This window comes from Oncorhynchus masou, chromosome 21 (assembly GCF_036934945.1).
Source record: "Oncorhynchus masou masou isolate Uvic2021 chromosome 21, UVic_Omas_1.1, whole genome shotgun sequence".
Taxonomy (NCBI): domain Eukaryota; kingdom Metazoa; phylum Chordata; class Actinopteri; order Salmoniformes; family Salmonidae; genus Oncorhynchus; species Oncorhynchus masou.
Window position 1 is genome coordinate 5,250,952 of NC_088232.1, and position 18,794 is coordinate 5,269,745.

The 18,794-nt window shown below is 43.6% G+C and overlaps 1 protein-coding gene across 1 annotated transcript; it reads right to left on the reverse strand.

Moving 5' to 3' along the window:
• Window positions 1–847: 847 nt before the first annotated feature.
• Window positions 848–14,385, reverse strand: LOC135507607 (zinc finger E-box-binding homeobox 1-like). Its single transcript, XM_064927157.1, has 8 exons — window positions 13,902–14,385; window positions 10,617–10,726; window positions 10,272–10,383; window positions 9,945–10,099; window positions 7,012–7,102; window positions 6,615–6,739; window positions 3,105–3,198; window positions 848–2,682 (listed from the first exon to the last, which is right to left on the reverse strand). The coding sequence occupies exons 1-8, from the start codon at window positions 14,197–14,199 to the stop codon at window positions 1,697–1,699; spliced, it is 1,971 nt and encodes a 656-aa protein (XP_064783229.1). The 5' UTR covers window positions 14,200–14,385; the 3' UTR covers window positions 848–1,696.
• Window positions 14,386–18,794: the final 4,409 nt, after the last annotated feature.

Below are 18,794 nucleotides of genomic sequence, written 5' to 3' on the forward strand. Positions count from 1 at the left end.
AGTATTCATTGGGTTTGGCTCGTCGAACCCGGCAGTCAGCCAACAATGATTTGCAATTTGCTGAAATTGCTGCTGGCCTGCTGCTGACGTCACTCACAATGCACTTTTGCAGCCAGGCACGTGTGTTGTGACTGAGTGTGTGACAGAGAAAATAGTATTTGTGTCATTTAGAGGGAAAATGCGTGCATTTTAGCATTTGAGTCACTTTTCAAAAGTTGCTAAAAGTTCCAAATACATTTTTAAAAGTAGCTAAATGTGTTGCTAGGTGTTGTTTGGAAACAAAGTTGCCAGGGTAGCCTGAAAAGTTGCTAAATCGAGCAACAAAATTGCTAAATTGGCATCACTGCCAAGGGGGTGTGGTATATGGTCAATATACCAAGGCTAAGGGGTATTATAAATTAGTTACCAACATAATTACAGCATTAAATTAAATATATATATTAAATATACCTCATGTAGCCTAGCCCATAGGCCTATATGTTTTGATAAGGTTTGTATCACAACTAAAGTGGCCAAATAATGTCTTAAAATGAAGCTCATTAATCTGCATAAGCAGTGTGTGAGTTTCAAGTTTGGGGAAGATCATTTTCACCATAAAAATGCACCTTTATAATAAAAGCATTGTCGCATTTACGGTCACTTTTGATAATGGTGTTTTCCCGCTAATGGAACATTTGCGCTTACTGCTGCAGTGTGCGCATTGCTGCGTTTATCATGTGAAGAAATAGTCTAATAGTTTATCAAAATGTTAAGCTAATCGTTCTGATCTGGTGTGTCAGCCTCATTGCTTAAAAAAGTGTTTTTGATGCTAGTGGTTGTATTAATTTGTCCCAGACCATGTTTTAAATATTTATTTCTCACACAGAATAGAATAGGTCAACTTCTGTACTATGGGTGATAGTAGGTTCCAATATCTTCAATATGCACCCTGGAATTGGATAAGGATGCACGCAGTTGCGCCCCCAATGTGTCTGTCTTCACTTGTAGCCTGTGAGAAAGACCCAATCCCATGATGGAGAGCCATGAGAGTAATTTGCAAGATTTGCCACATTGCGGTTGCATTTCGTATTACACAGTGACTTGGCCCCAATAACAAAAGCTGATTTTCAAACGAACCTGCTGATCTCACAAAAGAACAGAATAGTTCTTAATCGATGCGAATATTTAGTACTACCTGTTTAGTACTACCTGTTGTGTTAAGAAAATATTTTATTTTGATGTCACTGTCTGTGGCCACATTACTTGCTATTGCATGACTGACACAGACACATGTCAAATCTTGCAAATTAAAAAGAGTTTACCTAATAATATAAAAAAATACATGTCTTGGAACACATTTGTTCATATAATATGCACATGATATTCAATATTAATTCCACATTTCAGTTTCAAATAAAGATACTTTATCTAATAATTGCCTAACATAGTGTGTCGGCCATACAATTACAAGCCCCTTACTTTAACTACTGTAATAACTATCTGGAGCTGAAAAAAGTGTCAACTGTAAAGACATCTTTCTGCTAATCCCTTTACATTTCCTTTATATTGTAGTGTTTGTTTTGGAGGTTTGGGGGGTTGTCGGTCTCACATCATTATGATTAGAATGAATTCCTGTTGGTTGATGTCTGTGTCAGCAATATTCTATCGTAGATTTTAGAACCATGTCCGTCCAGTCTACTGATTCTAATTCTATGCCTCACACCCCTTCTCCCCCATCTCCACAGACTGACTGCTGGTGTGTCTTGAGGTTGCATATCCAGGCGAAGCGCTTCCCACAGTGGCTACAGGCAAAGGGTTTCTCCCCCGTATGGACCCTCTGGTGCTTCTTCAGGTTGCCAGCCTCGGAGAACATCTTCCCACAGGTGGCACACCTGAACGGCTTCTCCCCTGTGTGTACCCTCTGGTGAGCCTCCAGGTTGGACTGACCAGTGAAGGCCTTACCGCAGGCTCGGCACACGTAGCTCTTTCTTCTCCCGGCCGCATCGCAGTGCTGCTGGGCCAGCTGGGCTGCCTGCTGCCCAGCCAGGGTCACCTCGATGTGGGCAAAGCCTTTGGCCGTGGTCCCTCTTCCTGGTGGTAGACCTACCAGGGAGTGAAGGGATTGGGAAGACATACCAGTACTTGTAGTGTTGGTGGTGGAGGTGTTTGGGTTTTCTGGGTGAGTCTGTTGTAGCTGCTGTGCTCTGAGGCGTCGTTGAAGCTGCCGCTGATGTGCTTGTTGAGACGCTCTTAAAATGGCTGCCCTGCTCCATGTGGGATGCCCCTGGATGCCCCCACCCACACCCAGAGTGGCTGTTTGTACTCCCTGATGCCCAGAGAAAGGCACACCCTCCCCTGGGGGCCTGACAGTCGCTGAGAGGAGCTGGGGCTTAGGCTCTGGGTCGACTATGAGGCAGTCTGGGTCAGTTTCCGTAGTGTCGTCGGTGTAGGAGCACGAGGGACCACCAGAGGGCGATGTTGATGCCGATGTGTCTGGGGCCCAGCGTGTGAAGAAGGTCTCCAGCTCAAACAGTGAGTACTCAGAGCTTAGCGTATTGGCTGCTCTCTGCTTGCTGAGCTGCTGTGTGGTCTGGGTTGGAGTTGTGTTGTCTGGTGCTCCCTTGGGGATATTGGCTTTATTACCTAGGCTCGCTGTGGGACTGGTGGTTCCAATACATTTTTGTGAGGAGGACTCCCCAGTACCTGGAGAAAGATCATAGAAAAGTTGCATGTTTATTGTAAATACTAGTTGAGACGCTCATTCTCTGAGTTAAAAGACATGGTAAATGATGATAAGCTAAAGAGGGCTTTTACATGTACACTTTGGTAATGGTTTCCCAAACTCGGTCCTGGTCCCCCCTGGGTGCATGTTTTGGCAAAAACCAACACGGGCACCCAGGGGGGACCCCAGGACCGAGTTTAGAAAACCCTGATTTAGCAGACACTTATCCAAGGTGACTTACAGTTAGTGCATTCAACTTAAAGGGGGGCTGAACTGGCCTCGTTTCCCTCATTAAGAAAATAGCTTTTAGTAAACTGTTATAAGTGAGTAGCTCGGTGACACTGTCTGGTGGGCGCCGACACGGTTGTCATGCATTCCTGGTTTATTTTCATTCTCCACTTACACTCTGCTGTCAGGTCAGGTCCTCCTGTTGCTGTGATACTTCCCAGGTTCTGTCCCAGTCTTAGTGTTGATGGAGATGATTCAGCAGCTGCAGGCTAGGGAGAGGAGAGGAGAAAGAGCCTATGAGATAAACTAAACACTAGATAGATAGCGATCAGCAAAACGCATCACTGCCTGCCCTCCAGGACACCTACAGCACACGGTGTCACAGAAAAGCCAAGAAGATCATCAAGGACCTCAGCCACCCGAGCCACGCCCTGTTCATCCCTCTACCATCTAGAAGATCATCAAGGACCTCACCCACCCGAGCCACGCCCTGTTCATCCCTCTACCATCTAGAAGATCATCAAGGACCTCAGCCACCCGAGCCACGCCCTGTTCATCCCTCTACCATCTAGAAGATCATCAAGGACCTCAGCCACCCGAGCCACGCCCTGTTCATCCCTCTACCATCTAGAAGATCATCAAGGACCTCAGCCACCCGAGCCACGCCCTGTTCATCCCTCTACCATCTAGAAGATCATCAAGGACCTCAGCCACCCGAGCCACGCCCTGTTCATCCCTCTACCATCTAGAAGGTGGAGACAGTACAGGTGCATCAAATCTGGGACTGAGAGACTGAAAAACAGCTTCTATTTCCAGGCTATCAGACTGTTAAACTGTCACCACTAACCGGCCTTCGCCCAGTACCCTGCCCTGAACCTTAGTGACTGTTACTAGCTGGCTACCTCCCGGTACTAGAACCCTGCACCTTGGAGACTGCTGCCCTATGTACATAGTCATTGAACACTGGTCACTTTAATAATGTTTACATACTGTTTTACCCACTTCATATGTCTATACACACCATCATATACATATATATTTATATTCTGGACTGGGATATTGCTTGTTCTAATATTTCTATATTTCTTAATCCCTTTCTTTTTCTTTTGGGGAATTTTACATTCACATTTTTCTTTGTATTTTGTTAGGTATTACTGTACTGTTGGAGCTAGAAACATAAGCATTCCGCTACATCCGCGATAACATCTGCTAAATATTTGTACGCGACAAATGAAATTCGATTTAATTTAGAGGTGTTACTGTAATATTCTGTTGCACCCCCTTTTGCCCTCAGAACAGCATCAATTCGTCAGGGCATGGACTCTACAAGGTGTGGAAAGCATTCCACAAGGATGCTGGCCCATGTTGACTCCAATGCTTCCCACAGTTGTGTCAAGTTGGCTGGTAGTGGATCTCTACTCTGAATAGCTCGTTCCATCTCATCCCACAGATCCTCACTTGGATTGAGAACTGGTGACTGGGCAGGCCACTGCAATAAGCTGAATTCACTATCACGTTCGTGGAACCATTCGTAGTCTTGTGGCAATTCGCAGATTGATACATTGTTGCCATGAACGGGATGTGCCCGATTGTATACTCAGTGTACTGTAAATCAAACATATATTTAGGAAAGTCTAATTCACCGTTTTGACTTCCGTAGCAATAAATAATAATTCATTAAAGTGAGTAAATTTGTTAAAGACATGTTCCGGTACTGGCGAGTATATAGTAAGTCTTTTTTAACCCTTCCGCTTTGGGCTGGATGTGTCAATGTGTAGTTCATACGCGCATAATCTATGAGCAGAATTACGGTTTTACCTCAATTATCCACAAAATCCTTACTTTTCTGGAAGCTGTGTGGCGCCATTTTCCCTACATTTACCCCCACGCGGGCCAGCCCCCTAGCAATTTGAATTTCAACCAATAAGCTTCAGCCCCTCGCCATTTGAGTGACAGCTAGCAAGACACTCTCAGAGTAAAGCGAGAGAGAGCAATGACGTGGTGCACACATCTACACATTTGTGATGTAGAACGCAATTTTCCGGGACCACTTTTGGCTCGTGGGCGCTACTTTCAGAACTACTGGCTAAAAAGTATACAAAAGAACCAGAGAATCTCTTTTTAAGTGATCATTACTTTGACTTCCATTTCAGGCAAATATTGTGGATGTGACGAATGCTCTTTAAGATATTGATATTGTGTCACAGTTGAGGAAATTGAATGTCCTGTGATGGAGTAATGTAACGTCAATAACCACATTAATTCATTCATTGTTTTTGCAAAGAAACATTTTAATCTTCTTTTAACATTACAAGAGAAGGACATCGATCAAAGTTTCACAGAATTGTGACACAATAGACTTATCCCTTATAAGCGTAGAGCATTTTGGACCCAAAAGAAAAAAAATCACCCAACAAGATATTTACACGTTTACTGCTAACAAATACTGTTACTTCAACCCATTTACTGGTTTATGGAGTATGTTGAACCTATATACCTTGGTGTTACAAGGGGAATCAAACATGCACTATTCTCACCACATATTATCATTTTCATACAGCTTTATGAGTAGAAAACAAATAAATATGCTTATTACTATCACCAGCTTTAGGACTCCCGGAACAAAATCTAATTACTAAAAGGACTGTCTTGGCCAGATAAGAAAAGACAAAATTACCCAGACGACACTGTAGTCGAATCTCGGACACTCAGATTTAAAATATTGCTTGTGCGTCTGTCCACGAGAGATTTCACTAACAACCCTTCCCTAAACCCCTTTACTAATATCAATAGTGTCTATATTAATGACCAAGAGTTATTCCTGATCATGTGACCTGACCAGAGGAAAAACTCTGGGTCCTATTTTTATCCTATAACTATCAGTTGTTTCTGGTCAGGTCAAGTGATTAGGGACAACTCCTGGCCCTAGTTCAATTCTATAACCATCTGAGTTTTCAGGAGAAAGAAAACCTGGCCCTTCTTATATTGAAATAGATGGTTGATTTAATACCCCGGTCCAATCTAGTAGTACTACAGCTGAGGATGATGTCGTAGTACTACAGCTGAGGATGATGTCGTAGTACTACTGCTGAGGATGATGTCGTTTCTGGTGTTTCTTCAGATTGCTCGGGTCGGCAAAGCGTTCCCCACAGAGCGGGCAGGCGTACGGCCTCTCCCCCGTGTGAACGTTCTTGTGGATCTTAAGGTTCCAGTACTGAGAGAAGTGCTTCCCGCACACCGTGCACCCAAACGGACGCTCGCCCGTGTGGGTTCTAAGGTGTGGTTCTAGATTCGCCGGGGAGGAGAACCCTTTACCGCAGAACTTGCAGAGGTATGCTTTCTTCCTTACCACTTTCTTCCTCCCGCATTTGTACGTCTCCTGACCCCCCTGTGCCTCATCTGACCCCCCCATTCCGACATCATAACCAGCCATCTCTGACCCCTCTCTAGAACCCATAGAACCTGAGAAGCTTCCGGAGCCTTCTACAGTGAAACCCCTGTGCTGACCCATCTCAGAGCCAGCAGGCCCCATCCTCCCTCCCATGATCAGCATGCCTGGGCCTGCTGGGTAGGACAGGTTGAGGGAGGATGGCCCTGGGACGCTAACGTCACCACTACCACCACTGCCCCCATTGGTCCACAGCGGAAGGGGGTGGCTCTCATACGACACACGGCCATAGCTGACCTCCGTGGTGTGGTGCCTGGTCGGCCCGGGGTGGTGGTGGGTGTGGTCTGGGGGTGAGGTGTGGTGGGTGGCCTCCAGGGGTAATGCTCCTCCTCTGTAGTCGTCTCTGCTGGACTCCTCCGGCCCTTGAGAAGAGAACACAGCGTCACAATCACACCACTGGCTGTTGTTGAAATCAATGGGAGAACTAAACTTGTGGAATGTCAATGCCATTAGAACATGTTTTCAAAGCGTTATGCTCTGGAACAGGCAGGGATGGATGCAACAGTGTAGTCTTCACATGGGATCTAACTAGCCTTGTGTCATAGGTCTAACCCCTTGATTATCAAGCTCTGCTGTTAGCGCCACTACCCACTAACCACACACACAGCCCTCCACCCCTGTAGTCTCCACTCACCCTCCTGGATGCTGAGTCCTCCACCCCGTGGGTCCAGATCCTCCACCTTGATCAGCAGTATGTCAGGGTCTCTGTCCTCCACCGCTGCAGACTGGAAACACAGGGACGGACCAGGAATTAGGCATCACAATTACTATTATGCAATGAATCGTATTCATTTCTAAATCACACACTAGAACTGTGTGACTGGAATAAATCTATGGACCAACGGATTACAAATTGAGTACATCTTACATGCATGCAACAAGTATCTTATGTAGCTACAGAGGTTTACTGATATGTTATATGCATCTTGTTGCATCATTTGACTGGTGAATGGATGTCTGTTACTCAGAACCTCTTAATACAGGACATTTCCAATGAAATATAGTGGTTATAGTGACCTTATGGTTTGAGTGATAACATTATTTAACAAAGATTAAGTGACCTAGAATTTACTGGAAGATTAACAAAATGTGTGTCTTGCTCAATAATGACTAATCAAATATTAGCTATTTATGAGTGTTCTTGCAGGTGGTGGGAGATATGTGTGTGTGACATACTTGTAAGCAGCCCCAGAAGAGCTTTTCTTATTGGATAATTGTTTGAATCACTTCAGCTTTCCTTTGTCTTGCCTATTCATTTCAATAATGACAGAAACCTCAGTGTAAGGAATGTATTTTATTCATAATAGTTACCATATGTAGAAAAACAAAAAAAACATAGACGAGGCATTGTAATACATGATTATTATTTAGGGGAAAGATTGTTATAGTAAATAAACTGCCACTCATTCATAAACTGGCATCAAATAACTTATTAAAAAGTGAATCTGTCCAATGTCAAATAGCCCCTTAACATTAGATATACAGAACAATTTTAAATATGTACACAAAGAACCAGCATCATCCTCTCCAGATTTACATTTTAAGGTTGACATTTACCATGAATACCTTAAATTGGTAGCTTATTTTGGACCAAATTCACCCTTCCTTAGTCCACTGATATGAAATGTCTTATGTACATAATCAAAACCACCTATCATACCCAAAAACATTTCCACGCGTGCCCATCTATCGGGGCACCTGTGAGTTGTGATTCATGATGACTGACCCTAGATCATTGTTAATTTTGTCTGCCAAATGGTAGGTCACCCCTGATTCATTTTTAAGCATAAGTTTGAGACCTCCTGGCTAGAAACAGTCTGGTTTCTAAAACACAGTGGGAACTTGATTAGCTTAATGAGTAAGGAAAACTAAAAAATATATATATATTTATTTAACTTAATTTAACTTGGCAAGTCAGTTAAGAACAAATTCTTATTTTCAATGACAGCCTAGGAACAGTGGGTTATAACTGCCTGTTCAGGGGCAGATTTGTACCTTGTCAGCACGGGGGTTTGAACTTGCACCTTCCGGTTACTAGTCCAACGCTCTAACCACTAGGCTACCCTGCCACCCCTGCTCTATGTGATGAGTTTACTGCTTAATAAGTAACTTAGGATCCCGGCCCTGCTCTAGGTGATGCTGATGTGTATTCATTAGGATCTCCACTAGCTGCTGCCCAGGGAGGGCAAAACAGGATTAAAACAATTCAAATCACAAAATATAAAAAAAACTATACATCACACAACACATTATTACACCACTACACATCCACAATATTACAATGCATATGTGAGTAGAGTGTGTTAGCATATTAGAGTGTGTTAACGTGTTAGCATATGTGATTGTGTCTTCACAGTCCACACTGTGCCATAAGGTGTTTTATCTGATACAGAAAAAATAAAATATTTAACTGCTCGCTTGAGTTACTTTGATGTGGAAGAGAGTTCCATGTAATCAGCTGTCTGAACGGACAGTTTGGTGCTTTCAACATGTCTTTTATGAGCGGTATTGACAAGTAGGGATGCAGTCAATCTCTCCTCTGCATTGAGCCAGGAGAGATTGACATGCATGTTATTGATATTAGCGCTCAGCGTACATTTAAGGGCCAGCCGTACTGCTCGGTTCTAGGTCAACTGTAATTTGCCTATGTTCTTCTTTGTGGCACGTGACCATATGAGTGGGCAGTAGTGCAGGTGGGATAAAACTAGGGCTCGTGTCCGGGGGATATACGTCTGGATGGTTCCTCTCGTGGTGGGTCTTGAGGTTCCGTATCCAGGCGAATCCTTTCCCACAGAGCTCACAGTGGAAGGGTTTCTCCCCTGTATGGACCCTCTGGTGCTTCTTCAGGTTGCCAGCCTCGGAGAACATCTTCCCACAGGTGTTGCATCTGAACGGCCTCTCCCCTGTGTGGGTCCTCAGGTGGATCTCCACTTTCTTGGGCCGGTTGAACGCCTTGCCGCAGAAGTTGCAGATGAACAGTTTCTCCCGGGCACTGGTCCTGTGGGGGACCTTGCCGTCCCTCGTCAGGGGGAAACCAGTGTTGCCGCCGCCAGTGTTTCTGCCCCCGCCGCCGTGTGTCCACCCGTTCGCGTCGGACGTTGACGGCATCGCAATGTCATTGGAGTGAGATTGTGATGGGGCGGCCATGTTGCCATGGTTACCCTGGAACCTGCCTCCTCCCCCAAACATGGCAGACATTCCACTGTCGCGACCCCACTTCTCCAGAGGCGCCTTTCCATCCTCCTCCTCCGAGTCGACGTTCAGAACCTCCTCTCGGCTCCCCGGGAGATGGCGGTGGACGGTGACCGAAGCAGGAAGTGCACGGCGGTGCCCGGACTGAAAAGACGCAGCAGCCTCGGCGACTGTGCTGTACGAACAAGATGGCTGCCCAGCCCCAGCCGCCTCTGCCTGGTTACGTTCATTAAAGAACGAGCTCAGCTGCCCCAGACCGTCCCCTCTGTCGTCATCACCACTGTACATATCAAACGCAGCAGGGTGGGGTTGGTGCAGCAGTCCTGCGTGTTGGGGTTCACTGTCAGACTTAAGGAGAGGTGCCGAGCCACTGACCTCCACACGGTGCCTGTTCCTGGGGCCCTGCTGCTGCTCGGGTTGCTGAGGCTGGCTGAGCTGCTCTGGGCCATGGGCTGAAGTGGGTGGATGGGATGTGGAGTCCCCAGGGCCAGTTCTATCGCTACCTCCACGAGGGCCACACTCCACCACTCCTGGAGGAGAGAGAAAGGTTAATGAGAGCAAGTTAATGGTTAACTCAAGTCAAAGGTATGGCCAGGTTGAGTAGTGTGAGACTGGAGTGTTGATGTTGAGAAAATGCATGGGGTGAGTAATTGCAATATCTGCAACACAGCAACCAAAGTTGAGACGGACTAACACACTCACCGTCCTCTCCAATCAGTGGTACGTCGTCTGCCTCCGCGTCTCCAAGGGGATCCTCCATCCTCTCCTCTTTGACCAGCAGAGACTCAGGCTCCACAAGCTGCAGATCTGGCGACTTGAAGATCGAAAAGTCGGGAATTAACCGCATAAATATACACCACAACATGGTTGATAATGACCTACTGGTGACTGATGCTGCCAACTGCTCAAAATGGTTCAAATGGGCCATTGTGTACTGTATTACTATGCTATAATGGAATATAACGGTGAGCAAACAAGTATATTTGTTTTCTTGAAGTGTGTAAGACCTTGACAACCAGTATTACAGTTTTGGTTTCTTGAACTTACCTTGTCTCGGATGGGGTTGGGATGCATCTGAGGACTGTTGTGATCATTACTGGCTCCAGGGCCTCCTGACCACATCCCCATGTGATCTAGTTGTATGTCGTAGACACCACCTACGATTAAAAAATATTTTTTTTAAACTTACTTGTAAAAGAAATTGCAGGTTGACTCGAGCTCTCATTGGCCTAGATGAGCTTTGTCAGATTTCAATGACCAAAACAAAGGTGGGTCCCAATGACTGTATACAGTGAGTGTGCAAAACATTAGGAACATGCTCTTTCCATGAGGCTGACCAGGTGAAAGCTATGATCCCTTATTGATGTCACCTGTTAAACCCACTTCAATCTGTGTAGATGAAGGTGAGGAGACAGGTTAAAGGAGGATTTTTTTGTAAGCCTTCAGACAATGGAGACATGGATTGTGCCATTCAGAGGATGAATGGGCAAGACAAAATATTGAAGTGCCTTTGAACGGGGTATGGTTGTAGGTGCCAGGCGCAAAGGTTTGAGTGCGTCAAGAACTGCAACGCTGCTGGGTTTTTCACACTCAACAATTTCCTGTGTGTATCAAGAATGGTCCACCACCAAAAGGATATCCAGCCAACGACATGCCAGTGGTCAAAAACGGGTCATTGATGAAAGAGGACAAAGGAGGTTGACACGAATTGTGCAGAGAAACAGACAGTTCACTACAACATTGGTGCCCAAAGACCCGTAAAAGAATGTACAACTCGTTGGTCCGTGACACGAATGGGGTATGGCAGCTGACGACCTTACAGAGTTACACTTCTCTCAGCAAAATAAAATAAACTGTGGTTGCAGTGGGCTAAGGAACGAAAACACTGGAGAATTGGAAAAACATTTGCCTGGTTGGATGAATCACGGTTCCTGCTGTTTCACACTGAGGATAGGCCTACGGTATGGAGAAAACCACAAGTACATGCATCCATCATGCCAAGCGTCAACAATACAGGCTGGAGGTGATATGATGGTGTGTTTTTATGGCACACATTGGGCCCCTTGATAAAAGTGGAGTAACGTTTGAAGCCACAGGATATCTGAACATCGTCGCCAATCAGGTGCATCCCTTCATGGCAGCAGTGTATCCATCTGTGAATAGATTTTTTTCCCAGCAGTATAATGCCCCATGCCACAAGGCTAGGATTGTTCGTGGAACCATTCCTGGACATGACAGCGAATACAGCTTACTGCAGGAAGGTGTTCCTGTTTTGTACACTCAGTGAAGGTGGCCCCAATGACTGTATATGTGGCCCCAATGGGGGAAAAAAAAGTCAATTTTACACAAGTTTATGGTTTTCCAGTAGGGCTGGGCGTAAAACGTAAAAATGTTGACTAACCTCTATAACGCTATTTTAATGTTTGATTTGTTACATTAAATTATTCCGTAATGACAACAAAAACTAACTGCCGATAAAAATGCATAACAGCTGAAAACTGCTAGCTAACTAACTTTCTAGCACAAGTCAACAACTACGGGTGGTCAAGGGTTTTGTTTAGAAAGGATACAGCTTGTCAACAGCAGGTTAGGAGAATTAACATAGCAGGTTAGGAGAATTAGGTAAGTAATAATAATAAGGTTAGGAAAAGAGGGCAGGGTTCTCCAACTTTTTTTAACATGAGCTACTTTTTTTTGATAGCTTTCTTATTGGCACAGTCTTCACTTCTTTACCCTGCAACCCCAGATCCTTGGTGTACAAGAGATGTGTTCTGTCAATATACCTTGTCAAATAATGGTTTTTATAAACTGGGCGGTTCGAGCCCTGAATGCTGATTGACTGAAAGCTGCGGTATATCAGACCGTATTCCACAGGTATGACAAAATATTTATTTTTACTCTAATTACATTGGTAACCAGTTTATAATACCAATAAGGCACCTCTGGGGTTTGTGGTATTTGACCAATATGCCACGGCTAAGGGCTGTATCCAGGCACTCTGCTTTGTGTCGTGCTTAAGCACAGCCCTTATCTGTGGTATATTGGCCATATGCCACAGACTGTCAGTTGTTTATTTAAGCAATAAGGCCCAAGAAGCCCCATCAAATTATGTTTAGTATTTTCCAGGAATTCTGTTATTTTTTTATTGTTGTGTTTATACTCTCAATATTACAATTATTCATAGAGAAACAACAGTCCATGTCAATGCTTAAATCCCATCAGAAGACCAATTTTTAGGTCTGGAAAAAAACGAACAGGTTTTGATTTGAGTGCAACACCCTTTTAATTGCACATTTAGACAAAAAGGAATGTGTGATTGATACAAATAACCGTAATATATTTCTGTCAGGTAAGCCTAATTTGCAGTTAACATTAAACGAGAAGGTTTTTTGGGGAAAGTCTGTCTACCCACAAGATGGTTATCATTACTAGCATCACTAACTTTGTAACATACAGAGTGATAGACAAAAGCTTGCACCAAAACAGACAGACGGGCAATATTTATGGAAATGAATTGGTAGAGAACGTTAGGTTTGGATTTTTATGCCAATAGTGGCTAAACCGTGAGAATGTCAACGTAGCTTTGATTAGATAGTAGTAGGGAGGAGCTTTATGTTTGGCAGTTTGCGATGGAACATGGGGGAAAAAATGCATGTACTTTCAGAATTGCTTAGCGAGCTACTTATAGGTGGGATGAGAACTACTACTGGTAGCTTGCAATCTGTCATCTACCTGTTGGAGATCCCTCGGTTAGGGTTAGCTAAATTGCTCAAAACAAAAATCAACTTTTGACTTCAATAGACCCACGGAAAATGCCTCGATTTTACGAAATAGATGCATACTAAGACAACGTTGTCGTGGAAAATATACCATTATAAATTAGTGCAGGAAATTGATTAAAATCCTGGAAATGAATACTGGAAATTAACAAATAACTATGCAAATGGTAACAATTGGTCGAGTACCAGAGTGAGGCTACAAAATAGGATTTTGATTCCTATGTCATGTTCTACAAAAATGACTACTTTACTGTCATTCGTCCTATTATTTTTGGATCTAGTTTGATAGCACAGTATAAAGCAATCAGAATGGAAAAAGTCCATTAAAAACACTTGTTTTTTTATGCACTACCCAGAAAGCATATTTATAACTTGTATTATTCAGAACCGTCATATCGTCATACCGTTAAAAATACAAAATAAATACTATATTGATGATATTTTGGCCATGTCACCCAGACCTATTTTCCAGTGGTGTTTTTTTATTTACTTTATCAGCAGGGTAATCAAATAAACTAGTATCAGACATGGTATGATATTACAGTCTTCTTACCAGTTGATGAAGACGACGATCTGAATTTCTCATTGGTGTTGATATGAACTCTGCTGTTGGGACGGCTGTTCATTGCGCTTTCCCGTAGCCTTCGTTCGGCGTAACCACGGGCCATCTTCAGCTCGAGAAGATTCAGCTTTCGCTTCAAACCTTTGTTCTCCCTTTGACATTGTGACATTTGCAAACTTACAACCGCATAGTCGTCGTCTACCAGTTTGCAGATTTCTGCCACGGCTGCATTGGCCAATACCTCCATAATGGAAGCTAGCTGTGTCTGGAACGCAAGGCGACTCGACATTTTTGGACGACTGGCTCGCGAGCACTAAAAGTCGATAAATACAGTCTCATGCGATGTATATTGGATATTTTGAATCACGTTCACTTCAAATATGGCCAACGACGAAGTGTTTAAACGTAAATAGTGGAATAAAACCAGTAGTTTGCTAGCTCTGTAGCTCCAGTTTCTTCTTCTGTGCTACCAGCCTTTCGTCAGCAACAATAAAAAGATTTCCGGGTCACGGAAATTCAGAAATTTTCAAAATAAAAGTCCCCTACGTAATAGTAGAAAAGTGTAATGAACCTGTTTTTATTCACAATATATGAAACATAATTGTCTAAACATTAATAATGATTAATATTTTTCATATTTATGGACATTTGCATTAAATGTGGGTTTTAAAGATGTTCCAAGGTCAAATAAATACCCCCGATACAATACATTGTATGTGAAATACATATTGTTTATAGAGAGAACTATTCGAGGTGCCGACATAAAAGTGAGGTTGGGATTACTCACTAGTGTCTGTAGACTATGGTGTAATTTATATACGCCCAACAACACTTTCTACTCCACTCACTCCATTGGTCGCAATGCAATACACTATAGGCCCATAAATTACATATTGGCTAATAGAGAGAACTATTCTATGTGCCAAAGTAAAAGTGGGGTTGGGATAACTCTCCATGGTCTGCAGAATCTATATATAGTGTTATTTTATGGGGACTGAGGTGTAAATACCCAGCAACACTTTCTACTCCACCCACTCCATTCACTGCAGTGCAATACACTGTAGGCCTATAGGTGAGATTAGAGATTCTTAGGGCTGAGATCCCGTTAACGGGATCGATATGAAAACAGCCAGTGAAAGTGCAGGGTGCCAAATTCCTCAAACATACAAGTATCTTATACCACTTTAAAGGTAATCTTGTTGTTAATCCCACCACAGTGTCCAATTTCAAATAGGCTTTACAGCGAAAGCACCACAAACAATTATGTTAGGTCAGAGCCAAGTCACAGAAAAACACAGCCATTTTTTCCAGTCAAAGAGGGGAGTCACAAAAATCAGAAATAGAGATAGAATTAATCACTAACCTTTGATGATCTTCATCAGATGACACTCATGGGACTTCATGTTACCCAATACATGTATGTTTTGTTCGATAAAGTTCATATTTATATAAAAAAAATCTCCGTATACATTGGCGAAATGTCCAAAAGTTCCGTTACAGTCCGCAGAAACATGTCAAACGATGTATAGAATCAATCTTTAGGATGTTTTTAAAATAAAACTTCAATAATGTTCCAACCGGAGAATCGGGCCAAGTTTGGGAAATCCTGCTGTAAACAACCTATATAGTTTAACCTAATGATGATGAGCCATTTGCACCTTTTACACATGTAAATCAGCCCAAGGACAGCCTTGACCTGTGCCAAAAAAAATGCATATGGCCTGCCTGACAAATAACTTCAATTTACTTTAAATGGAGCTATTCGACACTATACGATACAAATATCAAATCAAATATTTGTACCACTGCTACACCTGGCTATCAGCTGAGCCTTGTCTGGCAGCGAAACAGTTCATTCAGCCTCAATTATTGCCTTTAAAAAAATTGCTGACTTGCGTAAACAAATGTGGTTTCTAATGACAATTGACATGTACAAACAATGGCATAAGGGGACGACAAGCGGATAAGAGGCTAATCTGTAATATCAATTAAGACATTCATGAGCGAGCTAGGACGGATGTAATCAATATAACTATTTGTTCAGCACTTTTGAAATGTACAGTGACAGAATTCAGAACATGGGTCGTTCTTACAGTGTTCGCCCTGTACACCAAGTCTGAACCGTAGGATAAATGAAACGGGGCATATAAGCAGACAATGAAAGCTCTTGCAATATTCAATGATTATAATTCTCAAAAACAGGTTATAGGCTACATATGCACCACCCAGTCAGAACAGCAGGCAAAATTAAGAGATGAAAATAGACCAAATTATAATGGTGAGGCACATGGGTTACTAACATCTTTCTAGGGAGTTTTTTCTAGCCACCGTGCTTCTACACCTGCATTGCTTGCTGCCTACATTTGACTATTGTAGGCTGGGCCTCTGTCTGTTTTCATTTCAACCAGTATCTTACAAATTCTGGGTTGCAGACTGAGTAGTTAATTGAAGTTCAGTTTATGAACATAATTCTTTTAACAGTTTCTGTACAGCACTTTGAGATATCAGCTGATGTAAGAAGGGCTTAATAAATACATTTGATTTGAAATTTGACATACAACAACAGAGTTAGACATGGAATAAACAAACATACAGTCCGTGGAAAAAGTCTATGTACAGTGAGTGCAAATGAGGTAGGATAAGGGAGGTAAGGAAATAAATAGGCCATGGTGGCGAAGTAATTACCATATAGCAATTAAACACTGGAATGGTAGATGTGCAGAAGATGAATGTGCAAGTAGAGATACTGGAGTGCAAAGGAGCAAGATAAATAAATACAGTATGGGGATGAGGTAGTTGGATGGGCTATTTACAGATGGACTATGTACAGGTGCAGTGATCTGTGAGCTGCTCTGACAGCTGGTGCTTAAAGCTAGTGAGGGATATATGAGTCTCCAGCTTCAGTGATTTTTGCAGTTCGTTCCAGTCATTGGCAGCAGACAACTGGAAGGAAAAGCGGCCAAAGGAAGAGTTGGCTTTGGGGGTGACCAGTGAGATATACCTGCTGGAGCGCATGCTATGGGTGGGTGCTGCTATGGTGACCAGTGAGCAGAGATAAGGCGGGGCTTTACCTAGCAGAGACTTGTAGATGACCTGGAGCCAGTGGGTTTGGCAATGAGTATGAAGCGAGGGCCAGCCAACGAGAGCATACAGGTCGCAGTGGTGGGTAGTATATGGGGCTTTGGTGACAAAACGGATGGCACTGTGATAGATTGCATCCAATTCGCTGAGTAGAGTGTTGGAGGCTATTTTATAGATGACATCGCCATTTACAAAGTCGAGGTTAGGTAGGATGGTCAGTCTCACGAGGCTATGTTTGGCAGCATTGTTGCGGAATAGGAAGCTGATTCTAGATTTAATTTTGGATTGGAGATGCTTAACGTGAGTTTACAGTCTAACCAGGTATTTGTAGTTGCCCACATATTCTAAGTCAGAACCGTCCAGAGTAGTGATACTGGACGGGCGGGCAGGTGTGGTCAATGATCCGTTGAAGAGCATGCATTTAGTTTTACTTGCATTTAAGAGCAATTGGCGGCCACGGAAGGAGAGTTATATGGTATTGAAGCTTGTCTGGAGGTTAGTTAACAGAATGTCCAAAGAAGGGCCAGAGGTATACAGAATGGTGTCATCTGCGTAGAGACAGATCAGAGAATCACCAGCAGCAAGAGCGACATCATTGATGTATACAGAGAAGAGAGTCGGCCCGAGAATTGCACCCTGTGGCACCCCCATAGAGACTGCCAGAGGTCCGGATAACAGACCCTCCAATTTGACACACTGAACTCTATCAGAGAAGTAGTTGGTGAACCAGGCAAGGCAATCATTTGCAAAACCAAGGCTGTTGAGTCTGCCGATAAGAATGTGGTGATTGACAGAGTCGAAAGCCTTGGCCAGGTTGATGAATACGGCTGCACAATAATGTCTCTTATTGATGGCAGTTATGATATCGTTTAGGACCTTGAGCGTGGCTGAGGTGCACCCATGACCAGCTCTGAAACCAGATTGCATAGGGGAGAAGGTACGGTGGGATTCAAAATGGCTGGTAATCTGTTTGTTAACTTGGCTTTCGAAGACCTTAGAAAGAGGATACGAAAGACAGGTTGTACAGGCTAGTAGTAGAGGTTGCAACAATTTCGGCAGATCATTTTAGAAAGAGAGGGTCCAGATTGTCTAGCCCTGATGATTTGTAGGGGCCCAGATTTTGCAGCTCTTTCAGAACATCAGCTATCTGGATTTGGGTGAAGGAGAAATGGGGGAGGCTTGGGCGAGTTGCTGTGGGGGGTGCAAGGCTGTTGACCATGTTAGGGGTAGCCAGGTGGAAAGCATAGCCAGCCGTAGAAAAATGCTTATTGAAATTCTCAATTATCATGGATTTGTCGGTGGTGACAGTGTTTCCTAGCCTCAGTGCAGTGGGCAGCTGGGAGGAGGTACTCTTATTCTCCATGGACTTTACAGTGTACCAGAACCTTTTTGAGTTGCGCTACAGGATGCAAATTAATGCTTGATAAAGCTATCCTTAGCTTTCCTGACTGCCTGTGTATATTGGTTCCTAACTTCGCCTAAAAGGTTGCATATCACGGGAGCTATTCGATGCTAATGCAGAACACCACAGGATGTTTTTGTGCTGGTCAATGGCAGTCAGGTTTGGAGAGAACCAAGGGCTATATCTGTTCCTGGTTCTACATTTTTTAAGATGGTGAAGAAGGCACTTTTTAAAGTATAACCAGTCATCCTCTATTGATGGGATGAGGTCAATATCCTTCCAGGATACCCGGACCAGGTCGATTAGAAAGGCCTGCTCGCTGAAGTGTTTAAGGGAGTGTTTGACAGTGAAGAGGGGTGGTCGTTTGACAGCAGACCCATTACAGATGCAGGCACTGAGGC

Coding starts and splice junctions, on each gene's coding strand:
- LOC135507607 (XM_064927157.1), bottom strand. CDS start 14,199: ATGTCGAGTCGCCTTGCGTTCCAGACACAGCTAGCTTCCATTATGGAG. Junction 10,727..13,901: donor ATCGTCGTCTTCATCAACTG/GTAAGAAGACTG, acceptor TTTTAATCGTAG/GTGGTGTCTACGACATACAA. Junction 7,103..9,944: donor GGAACAGGCACCGTGTGGAG/GTCAGTGGCTCG, acceptor CTGTGTTTCCAG/TCTGCAGCGGTGGAGGACAG.